At 39.0% G+C, this 24,179-nt stretch overlaps 1 protein-coding gene across 3 annotated transcripts in view; it reads left to right on the forward strand.

Moving 5' to 3' along the window:
* LOC121522733 (radixin) overlaps positions 1 to 24,179 on the forward strand; it is a 67,855-nt gene that overhangs the window by 10,724 nt on the left and 32,952 nt on the right. For all 3 annotated transcript variants that reach the window (XM_041807360.1, XM_041807362.1, XM_041807361.1), the window contains exon 2: positions 6,126 to 6,226. In XM_041807360.1, coding sequence (XP_041663294.1) covers positions 6,215 to 6,226 — 12 coding nt within the window. In that variant the 5' untranslated portion in view covers positions 6,126 to 6,214. The remainder of the gene's footprint in view (positions 1 to 6,125; positions 6,227 to 24,179) is intronic.

The following is a 24,179-nucleotide window of genomic DNA, read 5'->3' on the forward strand; positions in this document are numbered from 1 at the left end:
TAGTAATAGGTTTGTTTCCTTTGGTTGTTGGGGCAAGCTGTTTCTAGATCTGGGAGGACCGTTAAACCAGCTGCACCACGAATGCTATGTTAGCAGACGGAATTTTTGCTTTCCCTCATCAAACTCATCAAATACACAATCCAGCAACTCCAAAACGCTGGACAGGTTGTGACCTGCACATTCACCACGCATGATGCGTAAAAGTCGCCAACGACTGATTCCAGCTGAAGAGTTCTGAACTTCCACTGGTATTAATGTAAGCACATAAACTGTGGCAGGAGCTTCATGGAATGGGTTTCCAAGCAGCTGCATGCAAGTCTGACATCACCCCGTCCAATGCCAAGCGTCAGATGGAGTGGTGTAAAGCACACCAGCACTAGACTGTGCATCTGTGGAAATGTGTTCTGTGGAGTGGCCAGTTATGCTTCTCTACAATTGTGGGGTTTTTTTTTGTTTTTTTTTTTTTCAATTCAGGTGTTGCAATCTAACCATATGCCACAGGTGTATAAAATCAAGCGTCCAGACATGCAATCTCTATTTGTGATACAAAATTATTCATTTTAAAGAGCTCCATGACTTCAAGCGTGGTACTGTGATGGATGCAACCTTTGCAATAAGACAGTTTGTGAAATTTCATCCCTGCTTGATATTCCACAGCCAACTGTAAGTAATATTATTAGAAAGTGGGAACATTTAGGTTTAGCTTCCTGGAATGGGTTTTCATGGCTGCTGCATGCAAGCCTCACATCACCAAATCCAATGCCAGGCATCTGATGATGTGGTTTAAAGCACACCGACACTGGACTATGAAGCAGTGCAGTCATGTTCTGTGGAATCGCTGATCTCTGTTTGGCAGGCAAATGAGCAAGTCTGGGTTTGTGAGATGCCAGGAGACCGCTCCCTACCTGACTGTATTGTGCCAACTGTTAAGTTAGGTGGAGGAGGGAAAATGGTATGAGGCTGTTTTTCAAGGTTCGGGCTAGGCGCCTTATCTCCAGTGAAGGCTAATCTTAATGCTTCAGCATTGCAGGACATTTTGGACAATGTTATGCTTCCAACTTCGTAGAAACAGTTTGGGGAAGGCCCTTTTCTATTCCAACATGACTGTGCCCCAGTGCACAAAGCAAGGACTATAAAGACATGGTTTGATGAGTTCAGTGTGGGAAAAACTTACCTTGTAACTTGTAGTAACCACACAGTATGAGCACTATCAGCATAAAGATGAATTTTACCGTTTTCTGAAACATCCAATGTAAATAAAAGTGTCCCAAGGAGTTCCATGGGGAACTCCTTTGCTTGATTTGCTGTTACCTTGACATTGTCTTCTAACTTCTTGTATTGATGTGTTGTTTAAGTCAGACTAAAGAGGAAGAAAAGGCATGAAAGTCAGCTTGTGATAAAGGATGACCGATGAGTCCAGCAAAATAAAGACTTTAATTAAGGGGACTGGGGATCGCTTCTCTGGAACAAATACGTGATGATGACCTCTTTTAGACATGGAGGCACACTTTTTTTCAGCATATACTAAGTGTTGGCTGCATAGTTATGAGTTAGCTTTTTTTGGTCCCTGTGGCTCTGACTGATGTAAACTTTAAAGACTGAAGTCAAAAATGCATTCGGGGTATCTCATCCAGAGTGTATCTTTCTCTGGAAACTTAAAAACTTGCAATATTGATTAATAAAGCCCGGCATACTCCATTCACTGAAAATGAGTCATCATTCTTACTTTCAGTAATTCTCATACAGGCATGAGCCAGCTTTGAGCCTGTCTCTGATTTTAGTATTCAGTATCTTCTGACTGCAGGTATATGGGTCAAGACCAGCTTTGAATTCTTATGCACCTCTCCCTTTGCTCCCTGCCTTTTCTCTGACAATGCATCATTCTAGCCCTCACTTTTTAGACTTTCTCACCGCTAATAAGCTGTTAATAAAAAGCTGTAAGAATATGAGCAACAGAGGAGTCTGAATGAGGAGAACCCTTTGATGAACTCAGGCTGCATATTGTGCAGTTTTAATGAGTTGCCCCATTTTTGATTTGAAGTGCTTCGCCAAGAGACTGTAACTGATAAAGGTTCAACGCCCTGACTTTATATGTGGCTCATATTAACCTTTACCAACAGCACATTTAGGATTAAGTGTGGTGTTTTAATCCATCCAGGCTGCAGATAAATACAGCAGGAAGCCACAGAAGGTATTACACTACATTTGATGCAGCTGTGCATTGATTATAAATGGTGCTGATACAGTCAGACCTGCATAATCGATTTGCTCTAATTCAGAAGTAATCAATGCTGAACTGAAGCGACCTCCCTTCTTCCTTTGTCTGTTGTTCTCTACAAGAAGGTTTAGGTTTTGTGGTTAGTGTTCAGTGCTTTAAAATGACTTTCAAACTACATGTTTTAAATGATACAATCTTTATTTAATGCTTTATTATTAAAGCTGCATCTCAAATTACTAATAAATGCATCTGATTTAAGAATGAAGACTAAAGGCTGCATGTCAAATATGTAGAAACCATGCAACAATGGATCAGTTTAATAACAGTATCAGGCAATATCAGCCCCACTGACAAACATCAGCTCATCAGATAATGTGGCATGAACAGATATCAGTAGCCCAGGTTTATCTTCTGCGTGTTATCAATCTGGTAAACATATCTACTGATTCTTATTGGGAAATATCAGTATTAACCCTAATTTTAACAGTAAGTAGACGCCCATTTTTTGTGTTTGAAACAGGAAACTAATGGAAAGGCAGCGTTTAGAGCTGTCAGGGCCATGAAGAGACAGTGTTGTCATTAAACTAGAATCTTTAACATCAGTCTTGTGAAAATCAAACGATATACAACTGTTTTGTTACAACATCAGAAAAATAAGTCCTAGGCACTCTCTATTGTGAATTTTCTTGTTTTCAGCCATAAAGAACAGCAAACAAACTCCTGCAAGTATCAGTGTTTCAGTACTGCAGTTTTGTCTGTGAAGGACTTTTCTTGCTATTTTTGAAGGATTTAATTTTTCCCTTAGTACCTAATGTATGAAGTTTTTCAGCAGTATTTCTAAGCTCTGGCACTTTTTGATACTGTTGTTTATGAAAACAGCTAGGTTTGTGCACTTTCAAAGCACTTTGTCTTAAAATCTGATGAGATTTGACAACCTCCCTGAGAAATATATTAGACAAATTAGGATGCAAGTTAGTATGATATCAGTACCGCTGTATATAATTACTTCTGCTGATATTTACAACTAATACTTTGGCTATAAAAATTAGTCTTTTTCAGCTGTAAATATTGGCCCTACAAACAAATAAGTGAGTGGAGGTTTAGGCCGGACCAACAGACCAATGTCAGCTGAAGTCTTGTTCTTTATTCATCATCACTGCTAAACTTTTAAGTCTGTTTTAAGGTCTGAAATTTGGTAATTTGCTCATTCTCATTGTGCATTTTAATGACTGAAGGCCTGGACTACATGTTAATATCGGTATTGGTACCGGTATTGGCAAAATAAATTTGCAAATACCATCATGGCAAAAATCAAAGACTGTGCATGATGATGATTAAATGCAACAGGATATATAGGGACTACTGCAGCTGGAAGCCACAGCTGTGGAATATTTAAACTAAAAATTTACTCAAAGTCTTTGCTGCTAGTGATAAATAATACATTTCCTGATGTGGGTGTTCACAATAAAAAAAACTCAAGAAAAACAAACAACTACAGACTTTTATTGTGAAGGATTAGTTGGAAGTGATATACCTTTGGCATCAGCTTCCATGTTGATAGTCAGCCTTGCTGTCACTTTGTATATCGGCTTCTCTGACCAAAGTGTTTGAATCTTCATGGAACTAAAACGAGGGAGTCATGAGGTAAAACATCTTTCAGCTGTTGTCACAGTCTCTGTAATATGAGTTGCTGCAGCTCTTGGTAAAGTCACAGACAGGCCGACAGATACAGTTGCTTCATGTTGCTGTTATTAAAATTAGAGAGGAGAGAACACATGTTTTACTTCATTACTGAGCTTTACATTGATCACACAAACGGTTGGTGTTTGGGTTATTATCAGACTGATCTTCAGTGTTGGAGTGAAGTATCTGATTACTAGACTCAGACTGAGCTGCTGTCTCATAGCTCTCTGCTAAGCTAACAGCGGCATTACTACATCATTTTGTGTTCACGATCCAGTGAAAACGTTGGACCTGATACTGCGTCAGGTTATATCTCACCATAGTGACTGAATATTTGTGCTTTTGTTGTTTGTAAATCTTTTGTTAATGCCATGAAGGGTCAGGTTTTAATGGTAACTCAGTTTCATATTTCAAGATTTGTTTTTGGCCTTTATATCCGTATATGAGAGGACTATATGTGGAGCTGGAATAAGGGACTGTAGTGGTATTCATGCATGGAGCATGACCTACTAATCTGCACCCCAAATTGGTCTGGTTTTACCTAAAAAGTGACGATGCCATTACTCCAAAAGGGACACTGATAAGGGTTCAGGATTGCTTTAATATTTGTTTTCCTGATAGCATTTTCCTGTTTGCTGTGATATTCCCACAGAAATGCGAGTGAATGATACTCATTTTACTACAAAAAATCTAAATACTTTGGAACTGTAATCTGTTCAGGTTGTGCATTTTATCATGCATGTGTAGAGATTATTTTAGTTTTTTGACTTATTTCAGTCAGTGTTACATGAGGCAAAAAATAATTACAAACAATTTTGACATAGTAATGCACTGAAATGTCTTTCAATGTAAATTATGTTGGAGAAATATAGTATGAATGCTTTGAATTGATCAGCAGACCTCATAGAGGAGGTTGTGGTTTCACTGTGGGGAGGAAAACCTCTCAGGGATGTCATGTTTCTGTCCTCAGTCTGAGCCTGTCTGAGTGATCGGGCTGGTTTCATTCCTCGTGCTGACACTGGAGAAAACTCTATTTCTGTCTTCGTACATCACAGAGATGTGACACTTGTGGGACTCCCACTGACTCTCTCTTTAAGATTCAAGTCATTTAGCTTAGGGGCACTAAGCCCAAACTGATCCCACACAGTTCAGATAATGATCTGAGTAAGCAGGCCAAGGGTCACCATAGGGAAACCATGGGATGAAAAGCAAAAGAAGGAACAAAAACAAGTTTTTGTGTTTTACATATCCGTCTCTGTTTCTATCTCTCTGATTTCTACGTTTCTATTTTTGGTCCCCTTCCTTCCTCTCACATACTCATTCATTTCTCTTTCTGTTTGCCTCTTCCTTCTTCTTTCTTCTTTTCTGCTCTCTGTTCCACATTTGTCTGTGCAAAACAATGCATCTTGTGTTTTCTGCTGGTAAAAGTCCAGATCCACTCCTGCCTTTAACTTCAGCTTGACTCTGGAGATTTTTCAGCTTGTAGCTGAGGTGTTGGAGCTCAGGAGCAGCTGTTAACATCATGTTTCTGTGTGTGAGATCTGGTGTTGAGCCACCTTTCAGGAGAAGAGAAATACGCATGTAACTTCAGCTGAGTTGACCTACAGTCCTTTTTTACATGCTGTGAACAGAAAAGTAAAATTTCCATACTTCAGCAGCAAACATACATTTGATAAATATAGCCTTTTTTGCAGAAAGATCCATGGTCGTGCACTCAAGATCTGAGAGAAGCAAAGGCAAAAATATAGACACTGATGAGAAACTCAAGTTTGAGGTAAAACTGAGATAGTGTGAGGAAAAAGTACCACTATCCCCTGCTGTTGACCCTTTCCTGTGGAGAGAAAACAGCAAAAACTTCATCAGGGCTGAAGTTTGACTTTTTACACTTTTTGATTAGTTCAGACTCAGAGAGAAGACACAACCAAAGACTCCTGAAATAGCTGTCTGAGCAGTTTCTTTCCATTTCTTCCTCTTCTGTCTCAGATTTGATCCATCTTATTCTAACTCTCTCTTTATTATCTCTGACATTTTTTTCTTATCTTTGAATCTTACCTTTGATTGTTTCCTGACATTGTCTCTTTCATTGTAGGAAGTAGATAAAAGTAGGACAAATAAAAGGAAGCAGGAGAGTTACCCATTTGAACATAGAATGTCAGCTCAAATGGTGTCTGAATCTAATGTACTGTTATTATTTTTTTGACGTGTTTTTGTTGTTTTGCCTCAGGCGCTGGTGCCCCGGAGAACGGCAGGAAGACGGAGGACGATTTCTTTCTGTTTTGTCAGCAAAGGGGGACGGGCGGAGAGAGGAGAAAGATGCCCAAACCGGTAAGTTATAAACATGCTGGAGATTTAAGCACTCATGGAGAGAGGTAACACCGATGCTGCTGCTCTTTAATTAGCAGATTTTACTTGAATATCTGCAGAATTCCTCCACTAAGTTTCTGAATTTACTAAGTGTTTGACTTTAGGTCCAGGTTTCCCAGTTTTGCAGAGTGGCCAGCATAGTATAACCAATCAGCTTAATCAGTCTTCTTCTTTGTCTTGACTTCATTTTTGATCTTGCAGTCATTAATTCAAATGAATGGCAGACACCAGGCATTCTATGATCTTTCAGTGGTAACAAGATCCCTTTAAAGAAACTGCAACCATGCACACAGGACTTAAACTGTTGGACCGTAGTTTTTGCATCCATGTTTGTTAAACTTCATTATGTTGCTATAAGATCTCATCATCTTGAGAAATCAAATACATTCAGTTGTTTTTTCAGTATTTTTTGTCTGCTGCTCATATTGCGTGTGGACATCAGGCTCCTAAAATGCTCTGTGACCTTCAGTACCACTCAGCCCTTAAACCTGGTTTAAACTTCAGTGTTGAATCTGCAATGAAGCAGACTACAGCTCCGGTTGTTACAGAGCAATTGCTCACTTATAGTCATTAGAAACACAGTAATGGTGCAACATTTGACCACTATAATTCTCTCTAGATTCAGACCAAAGACACAAACTTCTTCTACTCTCCCTTGTCAGTTAAGGATAAAAAATGTGGTAAATTTTGGCTTTTAATTGTTTGATGCTCAAAACGCAACTAAATAGCGATTAGTCGCTTTACTTCTGGTGATTCCCAATCTACTGCCATTCAAATACTGAGCTGCTTGTTTTCACTCAAACTGGGAGGTAGGGAAGTGACGTAGCACTGCTGCTATCAATACATTACTTAATCAATACCAATCAATACTTAGGCTTAACAATTCTGAAAGACATCCATTTGTGTTTATCTGGCTTATCTTCATCAAATGACTTCTTTCCTGTTGATTCTGGGGTGAGGCAGGGGTGCATCTTAGCTCTTCAGTACCTGGACTGAAGAGTGTGCTAGGTAACAGGGGCAGCATTCTGCTGGGTGTCATTTTGCTGATGTCCAGATCACTGATGTGGACTTTGCCGACGATGCGGTGATCCTTGCAGACTGATGTCCCTGTGTGGGCTCTTAACTTGCTGAGTGAGGAGGCTGAAGCATTGGGAATGCACAAGCAAAGATCCAGGGGTCTCATGTACAAAGGGTGCGTACGCACAAAAACGTGGTGTACATTCTTTTTCACGGCAAAGTTCAGATGTATTGAGTGAAATGACCGTGGAAATGTGCAGTGCCTCACGCCAACTTCATGGCTGGCGTACGCACGTTTCTACAGCTGTGGATGCTTTGGCGAGACTTAGAGTTGATGCTGGGAAACTGTTATAATAAATAAATGTGATGTGCACATCAGAGTTACATGAACAGTTACCACTGATGAACAATTAACACACACGTGTCTGTAATTACACAAGTGGATATAAAAGCATGCGCTAAGTGGTGAAAATAAATACCGTTAACAACAATGGCTTTAGCAGTATTAGAAGACATTGTAAATGGTGCAATACGAAGACAGCGTGTGATTAGAGACAGAGAGGATTTACTGGCGCATGATGACAACTGGCTCATCAGCCGCTTTAGGTTCCCGAGGGCAATCCTCCTGGAACTGTGCACAGAGATGTGGCCGGGAGCGCGACACAGCAAGGAGCCATGTGCTGCCTGTATCTGTACAGGTGCTGACCACACTGGAGTTCTTAGCAACTGGGGCATTCCAGAGGGAGCTGGCCAACCGACCGGTACTTTGCCAGTCGACCCTGAACCGAGCTATGCCAGCAGTCGGGCAGAATTAACCGCACGTCCGCCAGGTAGCCTATATCAAATTCCCATACAATGCAGCTGAACAGGTCAACATTAAAGCGCAATTTGCAGCGAGAGCCAGTTTTTCCTAATGTTCCTAATGTTTCATTTGATCAATGTACAGATCATATGTGATGCACAAATGGAAATAATCAACATTGTGGTGAGGTGGCCTGGTTCAACGCACGATTCATACTTTCTGAGTAACTTCATGGTTGGGAACAGACTACAAGCTGGCACTGTGTGCGATGGTGCAAAATGTGTGCAAAATGTGTGCAAAATACTTATGTTAATAACCCCGTGTGTAAAGTATGAAATCCGTGTGTAAAGTGTGAAATGTCTTAATCAGCCTCACCTTTTCCCTGGCGCACTTCTTCATTAATTTGCAACAATATTGTGTGATCCATGTAAGAAGTGTGTAAAATTAACAACTGGAAACTGTAAATCCAGTTTACTTTGTCTGCTTTGCGGTGACTCTCTGTTCAAATGGGGTGAGCCCCTCTTCTCCTGCCCCCCGCCTGTTTTGGCCAAGCTTTGGCAGTGGGCTGCTCTTCTCTAATCCACATCCAACCTTGATGTTGGACCACTTCTTCTTCAATTCAGCATGGGTGTACTTTTCTGACCCCACAGCATGGACAGCTTCACACACATTCTCCCACTCACTCCTCTTGCGTTTACAGTTTATGCCGACAGCGTGCCAAAGAGGACATTTTTGCGTGCCTCCACTTAAGTTAGAAGCATCTCCAGTTCGCTTTCTGTGAAGTTCTTCTTTTTTCCTGTCTTACTCATTCTTTTGTTTTAATTTTCTGATCGTGCAGAGAGGGGGATCTCAGGCGCAGGGCTCATTTAAATATGATTTGGGTACTTAAATGGGGGCAAGGACAGGGAGGAGTCGGGTACTCCAACATGTGCACCACGTTGACTGGGATGTACAAAGGAAATGTGCTTGGTTTCATGCGTGCACACAGATTCATACATCTGGATATTTTTATTCGTACAACGTTTTCTAGATTTGAGCGTACGCCATGTTTCAGTGAGAAATCTACGCAAGTCTTTGTACATGAGGCCACAGATATTCAGTGATGCCTTGGATGCTGAACTGGTATACGCTCCCATACCTGATATAACCAGACCTTGCACATGCAATATGAACTGCTGTATTGGAGGGAATGATCATTTTTACTTCATTTTCACTTTTAATGAGCAGCTACAAGGAAAGTACGATTTTTTTGCAAACTATTCTAGAAAAGTTGATGCTTGAATATTTGCACAACGTGTTGAGCATAACATCTCTACTGCAAAAAAATGTATTTATACATGTTTAAAAGGTATCTTGACAGACAATTCAGGTTAAAGAAACATTGCAGCTTCTGTGGTTTGAATTGTAGTAGGTCTTATTGTGATTTAATCAAAATTTTGATCAGTTGCTCAGCATTAATTGATACCAGTATTTTGATAAAGTTCAGACGTAAAACTTGAGTCTTATAACACAGTGAAGTTTAAGGAGTGAAGATGACCAAAGACAAAGACTTCAGCTGATGTTCGTCTGTTGGTCCAGCCTAAATCTCACAATAACCTCACACAGTTTGTGGCTTTTTTTGAAATTAGCTCTCTATTACTTTGACATTGTTTAGAATGTTGAAAGAACCAGTCATATCGATTATACACCGTATCCATGCTGCACACCTGTGCGTGCATCTGTGCCTGCACGAGGAAGTGTACCGTGCTGAGGCCTACTGCTCCCACCCTAAGGTAGTGTACCATGTGAGATCTTACATTGAACAAACAAGCTGGACTTTTGGGCTCAAGCATGCTTGGGCATGTTCAGGATTTGACATGTGGTTGCATTTTGAACAGTTACACATTTGCTAAATGTGTGGGCCACTGCATAGGGTTCAGGACTCTGCAGGCCTATGATGTATACTCAGTGGATTCAGTGCAGCAGGATAAACCAGGCTTTAGGCTGTGTCACACATGGAGCATCATAAGGATTGCCAGTTTACCTTTACCATAGTTTTACGAAGAGCTTTTTCCATGTGAGGAGAAAATTCAGTGTTAACTTCACCTGCTAAACTCAAACTGGATCCTGTTGACTGTGATCATGTGAACGCAGTAAAACAGTTTATGAGAAGTGTTCAGGCATGAATGAGTCTGAGCTCTCTTTGTTTGGGTTTCATTGAAATCTTTTCAGCACCTTCTGATATTATGTGTTTATATGGGTTCTGTGTCATGTTTTCAGAAAGCCTGCATTATTTGTTGCCTTTTGTACCTCCTCTTGTTGCTGCTTGTTGTCGGTTTTGCACTTTAAAGCTGCTATTTTTAATCCCTGAAGTGCAGCATGCCTCAGTTTTTTGCCATTCATCACTGAGAAACCCAGGAGTCAGTCAGCAGCCCTCCCTGTCAGGAATCATGTGTTTCAGGAGTGCAGAGTTTTGGGAAAGAGAGCACACACATGCTCACACAGACACGGAGCAGCCGGCCACTCCGTGGGACCGTGGTGTCTGTTGAAAAGAACAAACACAAAGAGGGCTTTCTCCGCTCTATTTTTGGACTGAAGGACAGTGGGAGCTTTCATGTTGCTCTGACACTCACACATACACCGTTTGAGATTGTGCTGCAGCTTAAATAACAGGATTATAGGCTGAGGCTTATGAAGCCATCTATTACATTACCTTTACTATATTTTCACCTTGAGAGGAGGAACATACAGCTATCACCGGGAAATGTGTTATTAAAGAGCATGCTGACAGTAAGGCAGATTTTAACCTCAGTTTGGAACAAATGAAACATTCCCTTCATACGATCAAACAGGAACATTAAATATGAATTAAGTTGTTTGGCTTTTTTGCCACAGAATTTCAAAGGTTGTTACTAATATGGTTGAGATCAGGGCTTGACATTAACTTTGCAACACCAATAAGGATTTTCCGATGTTATTAGCCACTCAATTTTGTTGTTGGGATTATGTTTTATAAGCTGAATGTGGTACCTCTGGGATGAGACAAAACACATGCTCCATTCTGCCTCAACCAGGTAAAATAAACTTTTCCTCACTTGACCACCTTTCCTTGTTCATATTGAACAAACACTACCGGGAAATGTGTAAACTGGGATACACAGTCTGACAGGGATGTCAGGCTGTACAATTACATAATTGCATAGAAGACTGTAATTCTTTTTGAATTAATTTTGTGCTTGAAAGATTTACAAAAAAGCCTGCAGAAAAGCCTTAAAGTTTACAATAGTATCATTATTGCACTTGATAGAATTACGTTTATTTTCAAAAAAGGGAAAAATTAGTGTAGTGTACTATGTCACTTTACACAAACACATGTCACTTTAATTGCTATTGCCTGCAAAGAATGTCAATTGTATAGCCCTTCTGTCCCTTATTTTTATTTTATTTTTTATCTAACCAGGAGAAAAACTCATTGAGATTAAAAATCTCTTTTTCAAGAGTGTCAAGAGTAATTCCTCATTAGCTTTTTTCATTTATGTTGTTCAATTCTATTGTATTTTTACCACCTTTCTCCTTTGTTGTGTTGGTGCAATGCCAGAATTTCCCCAGGGGATGAATAGAGTATTATCTTAATTTGCTATATAAGCCAAATAACAATAAGATATTTTTTTTCTAAACCATTTATCATTAGTTTAACGTATCTAGTACTGTGCTTGTTATAATTTAGAATGATTTCTTGCTTATGTTTGTTGAACAACAAATGAGATGGGGAACCTAAAAATAATTGCATATTTTATCCCAAGACATATTAGGGTAAAAAATTGCATTTTGATTATTTTCACAAACCGGCAGCCCTAGTTTTTGTCATATAGGCAATGCACAGACTCTACTATCTTTGGCTGATTCTAATGTAAGATCTTTTCTTGATCTGACCTGCAGACACCAAATTCAGAATGATAGCAGTTTACTTTCTTTAAGGCTCTCTAACTGACAGCAAAACACAAATGATTCATGGATTTTTTTCTTCATTTGAAAATATTTCATAATGTAATACAGTTGTATAGTAATATTTAGACACTGACTAAAAAAAAATTGATTCAATTTGAGGACCACGACAGATTACTAAAGCCATGTCTACTTTTTAATCAGACAAAATCTGGAGTAGAAAATAATAAGAGTCAGACCTCTTAGTTCTTGTATGCCATGGCTTTTAGTGTTAGTGTCTTTGTTTCATAAGATTAAAGTTTAAATAAATTAAATTATCTGCTTAAATTATAGACTTTGATTTTCTGCAAATTTACAAAGTTCACATCTTTTAAACATTCATTTTTAAAAAGGCTCTAAGTGGTACTGCAGTGTCATAAAGTGGACAAAAAGGAATGACCATATAGACTGCCAGAGTACAGTATCATCACTAGATTTTGTACAACTAAGACTGCTATTGTCTACGACCTGTTGTTTACAGACTGTTTGCATGTGGCGTTTGTTTGCTCTGCTGTCAGACTGTCTCTTTTTTTTCTCCCTCTTCTTGCTGGTTTGCTTTTTCTCTTAGCTTCATTCGCCACTGTTATCTCGCATCACTTAGCCTCAGCTATTGCATTAAACAGTACTGAGACAGCTAACTGGCTTCTTTGAGCTGAAGGCTGGTGTGTAAACTAGCTGCATATACTTCTCACAAAATTACAGGGCCCCCTGCTGAAGTTACAAATGTGTTGCAAGCAGGCAACCAGAGAAATGAGGAAGACAGTCATTGTACTGTACGATCAACTTTGGAGCTACTGCTTTAAGTCAGGATAGTTAAATATAGCTGCTTTAAATAGTGCAAAAAAGTCAAGAATGCTGAAAATCCATGTCACAAAAACTTTCAAATGACCATCATTGTGTAAAATTGTCCTGGCTGTACATTGCAAGCCATTAAAAATACACTAAAGAGGATATTAAGGAATAATTTACAGAACTTGTGTGCAAAATGTTAAATATTCTACTGCTTTTTTGTCCTCCAAGACTTACAGTCCTTATCTACAGAATTATTGATTATCTCTTTGATTTTATTTTTTCAAACTCTTAAATGTTAAAAAAAAACAGACCTTTTTGTTTGTGTGATGAGAGTTATCATCCAGAAATTATAGTCTCTTATCATTGAATTAATGCATGATTGGAACAACCTCAGCTTTGTTTCTCCAGCAACCAATCACTCACCAGTGTAAAGCTCTACTGAGAAAAATACCTATAGCAACTAAAAATAGATTGGTAGAGGTCAGAGTAAACTGCAGCAGGGATATGAAGCTTATATTTTCTGGGTGTTTACAATCCTGCTGTCTGTAAAAAACATCCTGGCTGCTCACAGCGTTATCTACAGCAAGCCAGTGATCTCACAGAGCCCCCGGTTTATCAATCAAAGTAATGGGGAATTAGGCCAGGCTCGATTCCTGGAAAGAGACTGTGGGAACATGTGATGGAAAAGAGAGAGATGGAGAGGATGAAGGGAGAGAGAGAGAGAGAGAGAGAAGGTGAGAGAACGGAAAGAGGAAGGAAAAGAGAGGTCAGTTTAGACCTGAGGTGTTTTGGACTTCTCCTCGTCTTTTTTCTCTGTGGAATAAGATTTGATTAATACTAAGCTACTTTTACTATTATTTTCTGTCAAGTCCACACCAAACTCTGCCTGCACAATTAATCTTCTCCTTTATGCAGATAATTGAGTTTTATTTAAATTCTCTATGAGCACTGGCTCTATACTCTTGTTTGGGTATACACCGCTTTCTACATTATTAAGCAAATAACATTTTTCTCTTATTTTCCTAAATATTAATGCAAATGACAGTCAGAATATTTTTCAAGTCATCAGTCATTAGAGCATAATTCAAAGGTTTTTGAACAAACTTCTTAAGGATGACCATTGTTTTTTTTTTTAAATAAAAAGCCTCAAAATGCACTTTTCCACATTATTAAGCAGGCCACAGGTCTCAAGCAATATGGGAAAGAAAAAGAATCTCTCTGCCGCCGAAAAGCCTCAAATAGTTTAATGCCTTGGAGAAGGAATGAAAACATTAGATATTTCATGAAAAATTAATCGTGATAATCGTACTGGGAAGAAATTTGTGGCTAATTCAGAGCACAGACGGGTTCATGCAGATAAAGCCATAATGAGGAAGGTTTCTGATGGACAAATTCGTCAGATTAAGAGAGCAGTTGATAAAATGCCATTACAAACCAGCAAACAGATATTTGAAGCTGCTGGTGCCTCTGGAGTCCCACCAACCTCAAGGTGTAAGATCCTCTAGAGGCTTGCAGTCGTGTATAATCCTACTATTTGGCCGCCCTATCCAGTGCTCACAAGCAGAAATGGTTGCAGTGGGCCCAGAAATACATGAAGACTCATTTTCAAACGGTCTTGTTTACTGATGAGTGCCGTGCAACCCTGGATGGTCCAGATGGAGGAGTAGTGGATGGTTGGTGGATGGCCACCATGTCCCAACAAGGCTGTGACGTCAGCAAGGAGGGGGCGGAGCCATGTTTTGGGCCAGATTCATGAGCAGAGAGCTGGTGGGCCCCTTAGGGTCCCTGAGGGTGTGAAAATGACCTCGGCAAAGTATGTAGAGTTTCTGACTGACCACTTTCTTCCATGGTACAAAAAGAGACTGACCACTTTCTGCCAGGGTAAAAATAAATAAATAAATAAATAACGGTTACCATTATGAAGTTTGTTCAAAAACATTTGAATTATGCTCTAACAGCTGATGACTTGAAACATATTCTGACTGTCATTTGCATTAATATTTAGGAAAATAAGAGAAAAACGTCATTTGCATAATAATGTGGAAAGTGGTGTAGACCTCACACTTGGCCTAACTTGCCCTTCTCCCTGGCATCTGCTTTGAGATGGTCCTCTGTGTTTTCTGTGTGACGCTCATCAGTACTGTATGTGGGACAGCTACTTTTTAATCCTAGTTCTGATGAAATTACATGATGTTAACGTGTGACTCTTGGAAGAACTGTCAATAAAATTATAGTAAGAATCGTTTTGACAATATTGCAAATCGACACTAAATTCTGTTGCATCAGTAGCGATATTAAACTGGCAAAGTATGCTTGACTTAGTATAAAGATTATCATGGCAGCCCTAAAGAGCAGTTACTGTTTTTATGACTTTATATCTGTCTGATGAAACACATGCAGCAACATTCACACATATATATATATATATATTTATTTATTTGTCTGACTGAATATAGATTTCTGAGAAATCAAAAAATGTTCCTGAATTCAATCTGAGCGTTAGAATTGGGTAGTTGGTGTGCTCAAAGAGGAGCGAGGAGCCCTGTAGATGTCAGAAGCAGGGAAACTTGACAAGAGTAAGCAAAAGAGAAAGTTGAAACGAACGAGTAAAGCTGAAACATACCGTAGGGGAAGAGAGACGACACACAAAGGGACCAGAGAGGATTTGTGAGAGGACTGATTGACGGCCACTTTGTTCAGATCCAGTCCAGAAAAATGACACCCTCAGCGCCCTCGAGGGGAACTCCCACTCCGGTTACATTGGACCATAGCTTTGACATCCAGTCTGGTAGTTTGACAGTAAACACATCAGCCCTTTCACTGCTCCGTCTCTGCTTGGTTTTACCATGAAAACACTCAAACGTCACTTTGGATTTGAGGCCGAAGCTGAGTGGCCCCTGCAGGCATGCTTAAAGCTAGCTCCATTAGCTTGTCACTAATGATGTCAACAAAGGAGCAAAATATTGAGATGTAAAACACATTGACAGTCATTGTAAAGCAAAGAAACCCACAAAGTTACAGAGAGCCTCTGCATTGTTAAAGCAGTGATCTTTTCCCAAAAGAAGAATCAGTCTATGCGAGTCGGCCTCAGGCCGGTCATTAAAAAGTGGATCTGGTCTGGACTATAATCCCCTGAAGGCAGAGTTTGAAGCTGTTTTTGTGTGCTCATACACCCCAAACACACACATCAATGTCCCTCTGGTACTCCTGTCTTTCATGTTGTTCAAAGGAGGACTGCAAAAAGGGAGGCTCTGTGTCAGCAGGAGGACCAGTCAGGAGAGGTTTGGACCAACAGGAGGAAATTTAATCAAACTAAGAAGAGGAAATGCTTCAACACTGTCTAATAATTTCTTTTCTTTTTAGATGTCTTTGTGCTGTACATGTATTGTTACCATTAAGGTTTTAAAGGATATATTTTTAAATATCTTTATTTTTCATCACTTAGGCTCAGTGAAACTGCAGGAACAACCAGTAAGATTTTGGTGGTTTCAAGATACAAAGTCACTGTAAATTAACTGCATCCTATTTTTGTACACACACCATTCTCTGTAAAAAAAAATATGGACATCATCTCAGTGGTATCACCCACTGTTGTCTGAGGTGGAGTTTTGAGGCCAGCCAAAGGTGGTTACTGTACTGGAAATGCTCAGCATCACCTTTAGCTATTCAAAACTCTTTGCATTAATACAGACAGAATGTAAACATAATGAATAACACAATGAGTGAGCGTTTAAAATTTTTGATACTAATATTTGATTTGTGAGGCTTTTGCAGCCTCAAGTGGTCACTCAGAGAGCTGGATTTTTTTAACTTCCACTCTGGCCTAAAAGGCCACTTGGTATGCCCATTTAACATTGCCAGCTAGACAAATGACTTTTACATCCTTGTTAACCCCTGCTGTCCAAACAAATGTCACAGAGCCAGAATGGTGGAATCATTCCCGTACTAAGGCAGCATCTGAGATATCTGTAGTCAACCGTAGAAAATCTTGGTTGACTGAAATTATTCCCACTTACTGATCAATGGATGGGAAAACTGCCTGTTGTCTCCAGATCAACTAAATCAATGGCTGTACCCTCATTGCACCCTCCTTGTAGTTTAAAAGTTTTAAAAATAAATTTCTTTGGCCCGGGGCCAAATCCTGCCCGTCGCACAGCTCTACCCAGCCCACAATATCATATCATATTTTCATTTTCATCAAAGGTGGCCCACCAGTTTGAAGTCTGCAGATTTCCTTCAGTATAAAAATGTAAACTTAACCTTGATGATTTAAAAAAACAAAACATCAAATTTGAAAACTAAAGAGTAAAAATAATCAGATAAAAAAAAAATCAGGAATTTGGGAAAATAAATAATGTATGCTTTTATTTTATGTTTTCAAGTTTAAATCACACAATTGTGACTTAAACATGAGTTAGACTTTTTATTTAATAATTTGAGCATTTAAACTTATCTTTTTGAATTTTTTTATCTCAAAATCATTTACCATCTGTGCTAAATATTTCCATATTTCATTTCTGGTGAAAATGATTCTGACATTATGGTTAAATGTGGACTCTGTTAGTCCCTCAGGGTAAGTTCTGAATTCAGAATCCAGCCCCTGCTGTGACTGAGTTTGACTCTTCAGTCTTAAAACAATAAAAAATCATCAGGACCTACTTGTTTTAGCACAACAAAAACACTAGACAGCATGCAGCTCATGTACACCAAGAGGATCTGGCAGGGAAGAAGGTGCACAACACAATGTTTAATCCCAGACTGGGACACCAATATTACACCATTGCATTTTTTTAAAGTTTATTTCTGTTTTTTTTTTTTTTTTGCCTTTATTTGGACAGGATAGCTTAAGATAGACAGGAGACATGGGGAGAGAGAGTTGGTGGAAGACATGCTTCAAATGGTGCCTAGACTTGGAACTGATCCTCTGTATATGGGCATTTGCTCCACCCACCGAACTAAACCGGCCCCTGCACCATTACAATTGAATGTAAAGGTGCAAAAGCAGTGAGTGGAGCGTTTTAACAGTTCTGATGTGGAATTGCAACATAAAAAGGGCCTGTACCTCCATCAGTCCTGTTTCTCTCTTCTGCAAAATAAGTCACCAACAAAAATGCTGTTGTGCTTGTTCATTTGGCAAATCAACATGAAAACATACATTGTTTCCCTAAAATTTCATTTAATACTCTATTTATGGTCCTTAAAAGACTGAAAATTGACATGGATGTTACCTACATCTAGTCTTGGTCCAGGAATGCACCCATAAAACAGTCATTTTAGTAAAAGACTGATCAGATGTGCAGATTGACTACATGAATGTCTAAAAAACATGTTTTAGAGTGTCACCTTGTTGGTGTTGGAATGTTCTTAGATCATTCTAATCCAATTCACATCATAGTATAGATCTCTCGTGTTATATTGTGCTCAGATTCCTGTGAAGTAATGTATCACTTAAAAGACAGGCCCCTTTATAACATCAAATAAAAATTTTGAACTAGAGAGGACAAAGAAAGGAGACAATGGAGAATAAAAAGAACAGCAGACAATGCAGGAAAAGAAATCATTGTCCTCATGCAGCTGCACGTATACACGGCCCGGGGGGTTAAATGTTGCTGCAGAATCCTTAAAAAGATGTATTGATTTTCCCATATGCTTTGGTCAGTGGCTTTGTATCCCTACATGTTCTGAGGGTGTGTTGGTGTGAGAGAGTATAGATCTGTTTATGGAGCTTTTAGTGTATGTTTACATCTGAAAGAATAAGTATATGTCTTATTTTAACTACACATCAGCCTGTTTAGAGGAAGCATGTCAGTCTGGGGCTTGTTTGTGTGTCTTTGTGTGTAAATAGGTGCCCATTAGGTCTGTTAATCCAGGGTGTGAGATGCAGCAGCACGTCGTACATTATTGATTTATTGCAGCGTTTTGCACATGTTGCCCCTCCTGGTCATGGAGTCTCAGGGGGCTGGTGGCTGGGGGCAAATAGCGAGCAGCAAGCCTGCGCTGGAGGCTTTAAATATTTCAGAGGCCATTTTCATTTATATAATGGGAATTATCCAAGTCACTAAATCTAATTAGAGGGAGGGTGTGAAGTTCAGCAATCCTCCCACCTCCTCTCCCTAACCTCCCACTAATTCACTCCCTGCTTTATGGGAAAGTAATAAAATAAGAGATCGTCAAGGCATCAGGAGGAAAATGTTATGTTAGCTGTTAAAGCTGCACTCAGGAGGATTTATGGCTCCATGATTTAAAGAAATACACGACATTAGAAGGATGTGGAGAGGGAGGTTGGCGAGAATTGAAGCCGACACGTGTGCCCTACTGAAAGATGAAGCACTCAGTGAAGGAAATAAATCCCTACTCCCAGTTATGCCCTTAATATTGTTCCCACTAGTCAACCATGCAGATAAATGGGCAGCAAGAAGACAGCACTTTGCCAGGGTTTTGGTTCAGTTAGTCCCATGGCTCCTCCAGAGGCCTGAACTGTCATCTCATCCCTTAGCCACCCCCCTCCATGCCAGCTCACACCACCCACTGTGCCAACATGGAGGCATTCTTTGTGTTACCTATACCCTACCAACATTGCAACCTGCAGCAGACCCAGGCTCTGTACATGCAAGACCCAGGTGACAATGCTAATGCTACCTGAGCATGACTCATAATTACCAACACAAAAAGACAACTATTCCTGGTGCTGATGTTAAAAGAACTGAAAATAGAGCACAAGAAAGGATAGAAAGACAGAGAAAAGTGTAAAGAGAAAGCTTAGCAATAGAGTGGGCTGATGCTCTACCTCCCACTACTCCCTCATTTTCATGAATAAAAGGAAAGAAGAACAGATGAGTTGATTGGTTTTGTCAACCTTTATTTCAGCCTCCAGCTGACATTATTCCTTCTCATCCAAAGTCACAGGCTTATTTGAACTGCTTCATCTGACATCTCTTTTGCAAACTCTGTACCTAAAGTCATCAAACTTAACATCCCACTTCTATTGTAAAAACCCTAACCCTTATATCCTCACTATTTGGTGTCTGCCCGACATAAGATAAGATAAGATATTTTGATTTTTTTTTGCACCCACTCTGCTCTGGGTGTCTCAGGAGGGAGGACAGGATGTAAAAAAGACCGTTCAGAAAAGGTTGATGCTATGGTGCCAGTTTTTGCTCTGGTTCTGCAAATTTTACAAATCACATTACTGTTAAGCAAGTAACCAAAGTAAAACCTCTTTAAAACCAATGTCAGTTGCTGCTTTTGGGCTACTGTAACTTTTTAGTTTCTTTTAAAATGATCTAGTTGGACTATGCCTTTATTTTAATACATATTTGCACAAAATGATATTGTATAAACTAGGAAGCAGTGCCTCAGGATACGGTGTTCCTACAGAAATGGTTCTCCTGGTTTGAAGTGGAAGAACTTGAGCAGAGCCCTGACCTTACCCTCATCCATAACCTTTAGGATGAACTGGAAAGCTGGCTGTGAGCCAGAGCTCGTCTCCTAACATCATCTGTCCGACCTCACTAATGCTCTCATGGCTGAATGAGAGCAAATCCTCTCGGACACGTTCCAAAACATGACCTGGAGGCAGAAGAACTGGAGCGGTTAACAATAAATTCATGCATATTCATTTGGAATTAGATGTCAGTAATCTCATATGTGTGCTGTTTGAGCAACTACAATATCTGACTGAACCGTGTGCAAATCCTCAACTTACAAATACCAAACATGTGGCCACTGCAGTCTGTCTTCATAGATCTGTGAAGAAGCATTTTTATTTGGACATGAAATGAATTATTTTGATAAACTCAGTGCAAATAGATGAGTTTACAATTTCTTTATTGATTTTGATCCCAGCTAGCCTCACCTAAGGTAACAACAATGGTCATAGCTCCATAAAAAATGCAAAGGCTGATAGGAGAAAACTAACAACATGATTATAATAAAACCAAATATAATCCTATGGTTATTTTAACAACTACCATCACAAGCAATTACCCTCTGCCTTTTGCCTCTCTACTGTAAAGATTTGAACCTTTTTTCTGTTTTTTTAAAGCAATTTTAGTTGAATTCCTTATTATTTTGGGGTGTTTATTGAGAATAGCAAACAATTTGAGATGTTCAGTTTTGTTTTTTATGTTCAAACTGAACATAATTTTGTTGTTTTTTTAGTGTTACTCTAACATTTTTTGCACTATTTGACCCTGTTTATTATTATAGTGTTATTGCTTTGGCTGCATTAATTAATCATTTTATTGGTTTTAATTTTTTTCTTGTTCTTTTGATTTTTTATTGAACTTTGTATTTATCTTTTTTAAATAATTTTGGCATTATTTAGTCTTTTTATTCAGACACAGACAGCGGATAAAAGCCAGAAACAGACGTAAGGTAGGTGGGACTAACTTGCAGGAAAAGAACTATCTGGGCCCCCATTTCTTTGCATTTTGTTTTCTTTAAGATATAGTTTTGGTTTTGTTTGCCTTTATTGTTGCTGGAGAAAGGGGAAAGAATCAGAAACACAGATGAGAGAGTGGAGGAGACACGTGGGGAAAGTGCCACAGGCCAGACCTGAACCCAGGCCAGCCGTGTACATGGGGCGCAGCCTAACCACTAGCCATCCGTGCCCTTTCTTTGTGTTTTTAACATAAACATAAATATTTATTTAATTATTCTCCCCTTGAATTTACAATGCTTAACAAATTTATTGGACCACCTGTCATATTTGTGTCAGAGACCATCCAGCATCATGAAGTGCTTTAATGCGGACTCTTTAATTTTCAGTGAGCTCTCCAAGTTTTAGCATTTTGAACAGGAATGAGGAATTTCAAACTGAATTCACCTTTTTATACCCAAATTTGAGCCGGCTCACTGGGCTTCTCTGAGAAGTCAGAAATGAATCAAGCATAACATTCAACTGTTAAAACTCATTTTTCTGTTCAGAAATGCAAGTAAATAACTATAATTTGACATATTAATCAAGAAATGATAATGTGCTTTACTATTTTTTTCATTTTTTTTGTAAATCAGTAAATTTGAAAATTCATGGTTAACAATAATGATTATATTTTAGCATTAAAAATATCATTTGGGTTAAAGAGCTTCTACATATTAGTGGTTTAACCATTGCAGAAAGATAAAAAAAAATGATTTTGGTAATTACCAATGCTGTTAATTTAGGGCAGCTGTAGCATAAACCTTACTTTGGGTGGTGGTCTAATACATTTGTAAAGCACTGTATATTAGCGTGCGTTTAGGCTACACAATAAATCACAAGTTTATTATCATGGCAGTATAAACACTTTCAATAAACACATCATGAAAGTCTGACTTCGTTACAGTAATTAAGAATAACATTTTAATGTAAAAAAGCAATTGTTTCTCACTTTCACTTCGAGGTGATGCAGTAAGTAGTTGGAGTCACTTCCTTCTTAACTAGAAGGTCAGCAACCCCCCACCCCCACCCCCACCCCCACTGCTGCATCAGTGGCGTGTAAATGCATATGGATAGGATTAGTTAACACTGATGGGCACTCCGCATAGCAGCCTCATTCATCGGTGTGTGTGAATTTGGTGTGAATGTGTAATTGTGAGCTTTGGTATGAAACGCAACTAGGAAAGGTTATACAAGTTCAAATCTCTACCATTTCTTCAATACCTGTTGGATGAAGCTTGTGTATTTTGGCCAGTTGCTCTTACACAGTTTTAATGAAGCTCAAAGTCACTACTAGCTACCCTCAGATTAATTTGTGCCCATTCAGTGGTGAAAAAAAGTTACTGTTGGAATTATTCTGGAATCCGGTGGAAGTCATTAAAATCGCGTGTGCCTCAGGTAAAGTGAGGGGATGGCTTTGGGCTTTGTCTCTGAATGTTTTTCAGAAGCCACAGATCTTTTAGTGTTTTTAAGTTTCCTGCTGTTACTATGGATAATTGTAATGAAAAATAGATGATTAATAAATAAACCTTGCTGATCACAACATGAAAATTGAATTCTTATAACAAAATTGACCTGTATTGCAAGTGATTACACCTTAAACACAGACTGCAGAGTAAAAAATACTACTTAACATGTATTAAAAATATTTTTCTGGAACCCCACAACTTGCGTTTGAAACCCTGGGTACTTCACTCTCCTTACTCTGCCCTTTGTTTGTGCTAAGCCTAAATGGTAACTTACATTAGGGTTATTTTTCTCTTATTGTTATACCTTTACTGAACAATTTTATTACTCGTTTTCTCTTACACAGTGAGGGCCTAAGATAAAAATGGACATTAAGTCCAAAATAATCACATTTTAATTGATGATGTAATGTTAAAAACCATATTTATGCCTTCATAAACGTAACCTATTTGTTTTGATAACTTCCTGTTTGATTTTGCAATACTATGGCATAAAAAAAGATTTCACAATACAATGTTTTCGGTTGTTTTTCAGCTCCAGTGTGCATTAGCCTCTTCATCAATTCTCTGTGTTCTCCCTGTTTAACCACTTTTCTGATTCCTTGTGAAGCATTTAAAACTTCAGTTGAATATCTCTGATTTATTTTTGTCTATAAAATAAAGTTTGATTCGTTTGAAGGGGTAAATGAAAACTGTCTTGAAAAATTTGAATTATTCTCTTGCTTTTGTGCTCTTGAAGTAGCTCCACCTAATACTGGCACTTCTTAAGTATTAATCTTTATTTTTGCTTTAAGAAATTTCCCTTCACATGTGCAGGCAAAGCTGTCCCTGCAGTGCCACGCCCTTTTACTTCAGTCCAAATCAGCTCACAGATCACAGGTCAAAAACTTGCTTTGCATTTTTCCAGGAATGGTTTTGAATAGGCTTTCTTTTATATGCTGTTCACTTCTCTTTAAAGTTGGAAATAGAAGCATTTAAAACAAGTACTAGAATTGCTCAGTGTACCAGGATTGTGTTTTGGTCAGGAAAGGAGAAAAGGAAAGGGGCTAGGAAGTGTAAAATCCAGGTTAAGGAGAGAGAGAGAGAAGTTGAGGACTTCTAAACGAGAGGAGGTGAAGAGAAGTAGAGAGCATGTGTTGAATAGATAAATGAAGAGAAGGATGATGCAAAAGGAAAAGGTAAAGACGGCAGTGTGGCCCTGTCTGCCTCTTAAAGCCTCTATTAACCAGCTTAGCCAGCAGCAGCTTTTAATTATGGCTGTCTGAGTCCCTCATACATCAACAGGTGTTCAGTATTGCGTAGGAGGACTCTGCATGTAAACACTAGCCTACTATTGAGCTGTCACTACTTGTTATGAATAACTTGAAAGCATGGAGGAGGATGGAAAACACAGCCAGCTAACACAGACAGACTTTATTTTCCCCAGAGCATCATGAGCAAAGATTTGGCAAGAAT

This window comes from Cheilinus undulatus, linkage group 15, assembly GCF_018320785.1.
Source record: "Cheilinus undulatus linkage group 15, ASM1832078v1, whole genome shotgun sequence".
Lineage (NCBI taxonomy): Eukaryota > Metazoa > Chordata > Actinopteri > Labriformes > Labridae > Cheilinus > Cheilinus undulatus.